The sequence below is a fragment of the Lactuca serriola genome, chromosome 3 (genome assembly GCF_051521515.1).
Source record: "Lactuca serriola cultivar US96UC23 chromosome 3, Lser_US96UC23_V15, whole genome shotgun sequence".
NCBI classification, from domain to species: domain Eukaryota; kingdom Viridiplantae; phylum Streptophyta; class Magnoliopsida; order Asterales; family Asteraceae; genus Lactuca; species Lactuca serriola.
The window spans coordinates 223,841,146-223,851,295 of record NC_136410.1 but is presented as its reverse complement, the minus strand read 5'-3'; the positions used below and the strand labels follow the sequence as shown (position 1 = coordinate 223,851,295).

The following is a 10,150-nucleotide window of genomic DNA, read 5'->3' as shown; positions in this document are numbered from 1 at the left end:
GAAAATCAGAAAGCAAAGAAGACGTTTACAGGGAAAAAAGAAAGAAGAAAGGGAAAAAAATTACAAATTACCTGGAGAAAAGTGAAGACGATGAAGGAAAACCGGGGGCAATCAACGGAAATCGGTGAGTAGAGTTGAGTCAGATAAAAAAAAATAACACGTATACGGTAGATGTGCTGATGAAAGCACATGGAAAGCACTATCTCAAACGAATATGATAGTCTGGGAAAGTGTGGGAAAGAATATGAATGAAACAAAAAAAAATAATAAAAGTTTCAACCAATCAGAACAAAAAACTGTTCACAAGGGACTTCTTTTTTACTATATTTATATAATATGTAATTTTACCAAGGTTGTAAAAAACGCTCGACGCTAGCTAGTCGGTGGACTCGGGTCAAGGGATTAATCGGCTAGGCGGAGATTAATCGGGGACCATTAATTATTAATTTGTTGAATTTTAAAAAATTAAATATGACTAATATCACATCAAAGTTCGTAAATACCACTAATATGATTACAAAATAGTTTAATATGATTAAAACAACACTAATCATGTCTCAAATAGTTTTCATTGAGATAAAACTTCTTCAAAATGCTAAAATTTCATCGTTTTATAATGTTTCATTCATTATGTATGCAATGATTAATCACTAGGCGCCCTCAAATCGGTCGAGTAGCGTCTAGGGATTAATCGGAGATTAATCGGGACCTAGTCGGGATTTTTACAACAGTGAATTTTACTAAATGTTTCCATTTTTATTATCAACTTTATGTTTTTAATTTAATAATAGTGATTTTATTTAATAACATATTACAATAACTTTTTATGAGACCTCAAACTTAATTTCACATAAAGCCTTTAAAATTTTACGGTCGGGTCTGGATGCTACCATATATTTGCCATTAACAAAAAACTAAATATTTTTGAATTTAGACTTATACATGTTACAAAACATTTCAATAAAGAATCCTTGTCTCCAGGACACACCATTACTATGCAACATCAAATTTACAATTTATTACAAAATCAATCACTACATACCAAAAAGGAATCCATCAACTACATGGGCTACATGTACTCATCTGTCAACTTTGAGTTTGGTAATCATAGGTGGTGTTGGATTAAAACTTCGATCATCTGTCCAATTTGTTTCTCCCCAATGCTTCAACATTGATTTCCATGAACACAAGTTATCGATGCACTTCTTTAGTCGTGGATCTCGTACCTTTACTTTCCAATGCCCATCTTTAAACATAGCTTTTTGTGCTTCTCTTCGGTCCCACTCTAGTTGTGCTTTTTGCTTTGATTCCAACAAGCAAAACTGATGCAACTCAGTAGGCATCGCATCATGCACTTTCCACCACCGTTCATGAGCAACATCACTCGCGAACTCTTGAAATATATCTGAATTCCAATTACAATCGTAATCTCGAAAGCACAACCATGGTTTTAGCCCAAGGTAATGGAGTACGTAAAGTTCTGGTGGGTCAGCTCCAAAAAGGCGCGTCTTTTTCTCTTTTGTTTCTTCGTCATCGCCAATCCAAAAGTTCTTCAAAAAATTAAGGGTTTTTGGGATGCGATGCCACCACGTGAAGATCTCATTTAAGTACCCTTGATCACCACCATTATATGATGTGATCTCATTAATATGATCCATCAAAAGTTTAAAAGTACAATTGGATGGCTCGATCACCATTACACCAGAGTTGAATAGGGTTCCATTGTTACCAGTAGCAGAGATCTCAGGCATCCCAAATAGGAAATCAATGTTCCTTAAGATGAGCAAATCAGCATCGATAAAGATGATCTTTTCGTAATCAGTCAATTGCCATAGACGAAACTTGCTATAGTTCCATTCATTGTATGCATTTTTCTCAGCTTTAGGGTTTCGTATCCGTTTGATCGTACGAATCTTCCATCCTGCCAACTCTAGTCCACTCCGATGGTAATCACTTATGGTCTCGTCCACAAGTATCACAAGATCTCTATTTGAACCTGACATCCGGATGCTTTGTGCTGCAGCAATTGCCCCACAAACATAAACATGTGCTGAATGTAGGATTGTCACATATGCCTCCCTCCGAACATTTCCAATATACTCTCCATCTTTTTCACAAACATGAGATCAGATAAACATCAAAGTGGGGTTATATTTTACTTTTAAATTCAATAAATATAAATATATTTTCAGTTATTTGTTTATTATAACATCATACTTTCATATTTCCTATTACAACACTGTACTTCGAATTTTTTTCCTAGTTATAACAATATCCATTAATATTGTTAACTTTACTTATACCATCGAGTATTCAAATACGGCGTGTTAATAAAAAAACAATTATATATATATATATATATATATATATATATATATATATATATATATATAAAGGTTGTAAAAAACGTTTGACGTTAGCTAGTCGGTGGACTGGGGTTAAGCGATTAATCGGAGATTAATCGGGGACCATTAATTGCTAATTTGCTGAATTTTAAAAAACTAAATATGACTAATATCATATCAAAGTTCATAAATATCACTAATATCATAACAAAATAGGTTAATATGATTAAAACAACACTAATCATGCCTCAAATGGTTTTCATTGAGATAAAAACTTCTTCAAAATGTTAAAATTTTATCGTTTTATATTGTTTCACTCGTTATGTATCTAGGGATTAATCGCTAGGCGCCCTCTAATCGGTCGAGTAGCGCCTAGGGATTAATCGGAGATTAATCGGTATAATTTTCAAAATTACATTTAGAAATCAAATTTGCAAGTATAATACTATAATAAAAATAAATGAAAATTCTCCAATAAAATCTTAATATTTTTGAGTCAGTTTATGGTTTAATCTCAAATTAAATTTTGTTCAAAAAAAAAAGACAAAATACCGGCTAAAATTCCAGAAAAAAACCCTTTTGGGTGGTTCCATAGATTTAGTCAGTATTCTGTCTTTTTTTGTTAATGCGTCAAAATATTTGGACTTTTCTGAATATTACATTATTTTTAACCAATAACCAATATTAGGATTTTTCTGAAGATTGCCCTTGAACTCTTGTATATTATTATTAACAAATCATTTATAAACATAACACGTCTTTTATAAAAAAGAAATACGCTAATTTTTAGGAATAGAAAGACAGACTAAGTACCCCCCCCCCCCCCCCTATTATTTGCAGACAACTTCAATCTATCTATGTTTCTTTTATGCATTATTGTGGGTGTTACAATATTTTCACGAATTAATGAAAAAAGACTGGATGATGGCTAAATTTGTGAAACCGGCCAAAATGAGTTATTCTGAATTTTTAACCGATATTATGTTCTTAATTTGTATAAACAAAATTTAATTTTGGATTAAACCATAATCCAAAATATTGAGACTTTATTGAAGATTTCCTTAAAAATAATAAGATAAAAAAGCTATTATTATTATAGATAAATAAATAAATAAAGTAAATTGCTATTTTTTTTTAATATTTTTCTTATATTTTAATGGTGTATTTTGATTTTAGAAGTCAAACTTATTTGTTTTGAGAATGGAACTGACCTCGAGGTTTAAAAGGCAATGCAAGTTCACAAGATCCAACTGAAAGCTGAATCTTTTCTCGCAACACCTTCAAATTTGGTTCATATAACCAAGCATTTCCTCTACGTACCACCAACTCTTTACAAGGAAACAGGTTCGGGATCGGGAAGAAATCAGTAACAAAAAGCAGATGCTTCACTCTAGATGATGCAGCAAGCCCAGCGGCTGCAAGCTGCAAATGGAGCCTGCCAACATCCCTTGAACAATTTCCCTCGGTTTCACAAGGAAGCTTCACCACAATCAGATCAAGCCTTTTCCTTTGCACTAATTCGAGTTTTGGCAGATTAGGACAGCTTGGAACTTCCTCTTCTTGTTCTTCGTCTATCCATTCAGGATACAACGAATCCCAGGTCACATTTTTGTCGACAGGATCAAGGTGAAGAATAACCATTTGATTCTCGTTAGTTTGTGTAATATGTGTCTTCCAGTCACTGATTTCAGTCTCGTTAAAGTTCAAGAAGCCAATATTCCCATCGATCTTTTGGTTTTTACCAGATAATTTGTCAAGAACACTCGATATCTCATCCCATTTGATTTCTAAATGCGACACGTATCTTTGATCATCAGTCCCTCCACCCCACTTCCAGCTGTTTGCAACCCACCAACTAGTTAAGTTATAAATAATGATATATCGAATATGGAGTCAAAACACGGATCATAAAAGTCAGAGTAGATTACGTTACTTTGAAATAGCACGAGGGATGTTTTTGTAGTGATGGTTATGATAAGTGAGAGAGTAAGTGATGAAGATGAGAGTCGCAAGCATCACGAAGGCGAGTAGCAGCGGTTGTGACGGTTTGTTCTTGCAGTTTCCGGTTTTGTCATGCGATATGACCTGAAGAGGCTTCTGATCATCCTCCGATTTACTTCTTTGAAACCTTCTTTTGTATATATCCTCACTGTGATCATCGTTTTCCAGCAATGGAAACAATAAACATGTAAGTCAACAAATGACCGATCTATGAACAAAACGGTGGTCTATATATCACTACTCTCTCTTCGATGGGTTTTTCGTTTTACATATTCCAGTTATCAAACTTACATAAAATACTTAGAAAAACATGGTATATATGATTAAAAGTTATATTCAAGTAAATGTTCAAATTTTAATAATATAATGGTATATGATAATATTTTATTCATGATTATAGTACTTTTTTAACTGGTCAAACGACCTCACCAATGATGAAAAAGACTTCACCAAACCTATGTCGGAACATGCTTCGACTTCCAACCCATTCCTTTTCATTCACCAACCAACCTTTATCCATAAAATATCAAAACAAATAAAATGCAAAACAACACATTTCTAATCTTAATTTCTTTTCTTTATAAACATAATCAAACCTTTAATTAGTTTGGTTAATTAGTTGTTAACTTGCACCTCTATCGTATATACACAGTAATACATTAAAATTTATGATTTAATATTCTTATTGTATTATTCTTTTAAACAGCAATAGATTCATTGAATAGCTAGTGAGCATAGGGAGCGTGAACAGGGGGCAAAATGGGTACGTGTATATAGGCTAATTTTTTTTATTATATATATTTATTTAAAAATAAAAACTTATAATAAAGATAAAGATTTTTTTTTGAGTTCATCCTAGGATATTTAATTCCTAAGGACCAGGTATATCTTCTGCATTCGATGATCGAGAATACACACCAAATTTTCCATGGAAAACAGGAACCTTTTCTAGATTTAATCGTGAACTTCACTCACTAGCTAAATAAGCATTTTTCCTGACTAATACATTAAATATGTTGTTGCTTTTATAGCACCAGGCGACCCAAGTAAAAGCATTGAGGACCACAGAGACCACCTCCCTGAGTTTCCTACATTCTCTCGATCTTTTTCTTTTCATTTCTTAGAAAAATCATAATATATGAGATGTTTTTTATAAATAACAAATGGATTAATATATCAATGCATAAAATGAAATTTCATTCTGATCCATATCACTATACAACAAAAATGTATTTTGACTCTTTTATATTAAGGTCATGTAAAATACATTTCAACAATCATATAAAGAGTGATATATATATATATATATATATATATATATATATATATATATATATATATATATATATATATATATATATATATATATATATATATATATATATATATATTTTAACTATATCTGTCTTTTGCTGTCCCATAACCAAATTAGGTTCAGTTTTCATCAAGGACAATATGTAAAGAAATATTCGTGGAATTATTAGTTGAATCTTTTTTGAAACATGAAATATTCACTACGAAGTAGATTTTTTTTCTTCTTTCAGCACATGTACATGTTGGGCTGACATTTTCACTGGAGTCAAAAACTAGAGAAGAGAATGTTATTAGATACCCACCCCCAATAGTGTTTCACATAGAGGTGACAGGAATCGAACCTTTTACCAGATAAAAAAACAAAAACACCCCTGAAACGAAAGTATTGTCCATTTGTTTTCTGGTAAAGGTAAGATAAATAGAACAACTTACTTGGAATATGGCTGTCTAGTCTCCATAGATGACGGTGCCTCCTCCTCTTACCGGATACTTTGCAATTAATAGTAGGGGAGAGGATTTTATGTGAAACACCGGAGCTACAAAAACAAAATGGGGGAAAGAACAAGAGATGTATAGATTCATAAAAGAGAGGGACAAGCCAACGTTTATGGTATATGTGTCGATGGTGGTGGTGATGTAGGTGGTGGTAGAATCTTTACGTAAGCTGAGTTGGTGTGATGAAAGAGAAGGGTGAGAAGCGATGGGGTGGGGCGGTAGGGATGGGCTGATGGGGTGGGATAAGACAGCTTGAAAAAGAGATTGTAACTTTTCTTGTAATGTTAGACTCATGTAACGTAAACCACAAGTCAAGCGAGTTTTAGTCTTGTTTATAACTCGTGTCTCATGGCCTTGTGGCTTTTGTTTGTAATTCCATCATAACTATATAATACTAGTATTTATATATAAAGTTCATCTTCTGGATGAAAATTTGTTTCATTTGACACGACGATGTCCAAGTTAAAAAAATCTCATTATTAGTCATCTAAAGTCATCTAAGTTTAATCGTACTAATTAAGCAATTGAACACATATTATAATTTATTTATTTTTTCATTTCCCCCTTTATAACCTCCTACTCTCCATCTGCCTATTTCTTTTCTTATGTGGAGTCTATGTGTCATTGCCTATTGGGAATATGACTTGTTAAGGTAATTAACTTTTCGGTATGTTCACATCTGGGTAGCTATTTTTTTTGTACACATATAGGTAACAAACTTGTTGGAAGTGTTCACATATGATCATTATGACCTGCTATAGCAGGTTAAATCCTAGATGTGAACGCTTTCAACAAGTTCGTTACCTAGATGTGTAAAAAAAAAATAGTTACCCAAATATGAACAAAACGAAAAGTAAAAATTAAATTACACGAATGGTCCCTGTGGTTTGGGAGAATTTGTGTGTTTGGTCCCTAACTTTTTTCTTTTTAACTTGGATGGTCCATATTGTTTATTTTTGTTGCGCGTTTGGTCACTATCTTTCTTAAAAAGACTATTATGCCCTTATTAATTTAATTTTTAATTAATTTTCTTATTTACGTATTTATTTTTTACATATTTAAAAAAATTAATAGACCCCACATATTTGTATCTCTCCTCGGATGAACCAAACTGTTTATTTTTTAATTAATTTATTTTTTTAACTCGGATGGTCCGTACTGTATATTTTGTTACGGTTTTGGTCCCTGTCTTACCTAGAAAGACTATTTTGCCCTTATTAATTTATTTTTTAATTAATTTTCTTATTTATGTATTTATTTTTTATATATTTAAAAAAATTAATATACCCAATATATGTGTATCTCCTCACCGTAAACTTGAAACCAGATTTGAGAACTTTAAATTGAGTCATACCGGTCACCATCTCATCTCTCATCGTCCCCAACTTCTATTTCTTTTCTATCTTTAGTAATATCGACGTCTTCACCATCCTTCGTTTTTTGGTACTTCAACTCTGGCGAAGCAGCACCATAACTTACTGTTTCTTCATCTTTAGTAGGTTGTGGTGAAACGACCCAAAAATCACGACTAAAAAATTCTTTTAAAACATTACTAAAACCAGATTTATAAAAACATATCTTAAGTCATAACATAATTTTTAGAGTATTAATTCAAAACATAATCTCATTATCAGAGTCAAACATCCCCAGGCTAACTGACTATGGTGTGTGCACTGCAATCTTCCCGAGCTCCTCATTTGAAAACCGAGTACCTGAAACCAAAACTGAAAACCGTAAGCACGAAGCTTAGTGAGCTCCCCCAATCTACCGCATACCATGCAATAACATATAAAGCACATACTGGGGCCTTGCCCCCTCCATCGGACCGAAGTCCGAAGCTAACTGACTGGGACCTTGTCCCCTCCATCGTACCGAAGTCCGAAGCTAACTGACTGGGACCTTGTCCCCTTCATCGGACCGAAGTCCGAAGCTAACTGACTGGGACCTTGTCCCCTCCATCGGACCGAAGTCCGAAGCTAACTGACTGGGACCTTGTCCCCTCCATCGGACCGAAGTCCGAAGCTAACTGACTGGGACCTTGTCCCCTCCATCGGACCGAAGTCCGAAGCTAACTGACTGAACACAACATAGTATAACAACTAGCATCCTCACATATACTGCATACTACATCGGGCTGTTTCCCGGAACACATAACATATAACACATAACACATAAATCCCGTCTGAGCCACGAAGGCATCAAACATACTACTACTGCATCGAACCGAAGTCCAAAGCTAACTGGGACCTACGTCCCCTACATCGGACCGATGTCCGAAGCTAACTGACTGAACATAGCATAATCATATCAACTGGCATAAACGCAATAATCCCGTCTGAACCATGGAGGCATCAAACATACTAACTACTACATCGGATCGAGGTCCAAAGCTGACTGAAAGCTAGACGGGCCGGCATTGCGGCCTTAGACCCGTTCCTACTGGAAGGGAACTCACCTCACACTGCTGAAGTCCCGTAGACACAATCCCACACTGCTGAAGTCCCGCAGACACCACCCCAGCTGCTGGTTGACAGATTCCCGAACTGTCAACACCAAATAACACCCAATTAATAATTGGGTTCTAACACATAAATAAAAAAAATACATGCTTTGGATAATTACTACATTACCCCTAGCTTGGCTTACCCAAGCCAAAGGCCTAATCCATAGGCCCAAAGTTAACTACGGATCAAAGCCCAACATATGGCCCAATTTTCCAATTTAGGCCCAAACCTCTACATGGACATCCCATAAGGCCCAATTGATCAGTCCAGTCCAACATGTATCATTCTAGGGCCCAATATCATACAACCATCTAGGCCCCAACTATGGCCCATCCATGGCCCAATTTTCCAAATTGGGCTCAATCCTTCATATGGGCCTTACCCTAAAGTCCAACTAATTACTTTAGCCCTTTTGACCATTCTCGGATGGCCCAACACAAAGCCCAAGTGAAATTAGGGTTTCACATCAAATGATAACTAGGGTTAAGTGTTTCTTACTTAACCCACTAAGGACTTAACACACTAGGGACTTAATCCATTAAGGACTTAATCCATTAAGTCTATTATTGCTTTGATTAATTTATGCCAATGATTATTATTTAATATTTCACTTATTAAATAATTCTCGTGTGTCCTGATAAATTCCCAAATATTAATATTTTCTCAATTAGCTCATTAAGGACTTAATCCATTAAGTCCTTTAATCTACTAGATAAATGGCATGGAATAGTTTGGGCTTAATTCATAATCCAATCCCAATGGCCCACAAGTGGGCCCAATTAGTCTAAGGCCCAAATAATCACAATTAGGGTTTGCACTCAAACATGGCCCAATAGGCCCAAATCAAATCTCTAAGCCCATTAGGGTTTGCTAGCGGGGCACCACCCACTACCACCTCGGGTAGTGGTGGTCGATGGCGGCTCACGGCGGCGGCCACCACCTTACGGTGGTGGTTACTACTATTTTTATTATTAACCAAAATAATTACAATTACAATATTTGATCAAAACATAACCACACACACTAACACACTAACTAACACACACACTGCCACACCATGGTGGCCGGCGGTGGCGCTGGGCGGCAGCCACCACCTCACGGTGGTGGTAGTGGCTTCCTTGCTAATTCCGGCTAGGCTAAACACCCAAACACCACTAGACTGGAACAAACACACACCTACAAGATTCTATTTGCACAAAGGTCCAGCCACCCTCCCTTGGTGGCTCACGGCGGCGGCAGGAGCACTAGAAAAGCAACAACAGCGGCACAGCGGCGGTAGCCAACATTCCCAATGGTGGTGGCGGTCCCTGTCCAAGAAAATCACACTTGAAATCTTCATAAATAATAAATAAACATACACAGCCACCTCCTATGGTGGCTGGTAGCGGAAAAAGGGCAGAAAATGGTGGTTCAAGGGCCGATGGTGTTTGCAGCCTCCAAACACGGCGTCAAAACACCAAAACAAACGAGGAAATGAGAAGAGAAGCGACA

The 10,150-nt window shown here is 35.5% G+C and overlaps 1 protein-coding gene across 1 annotated transcript; it reads right to left on the bottom strand.

The window, feature by feature from the left end:
* Positions 1 to 896: 896 nt before the first annotated feature.
* On the bottom strand, positions 897 to 6,478 carry LOC145093624 (UDP-glucuronate:xylan alpha-glucuronosyltransferase 1-like). The gene is made up of 4 exons (XM_079031817.1): positions 6,093 to 6,478; positions 4,279 to 4,494; positions 3,557 to 4,182; positions 897 to 2,107 (listed from the first exon to the last, which is right to left on the bottom strand). Exons 1-4 carry the CDS (start codon positions 6,116 to 6,118, stop codon positions 1,080 to 1,082), a joined length of 1,896 nt encoding a protein of 631 aa, XP_078887943.1. The 5' UTR covers positions 6,119 to 6,478; the 3' UTR covers positions 897 to 1,079.
* Between the last annotated feature and the right edge of the window lie 3,672 nt (positions 6,479 to 10,150).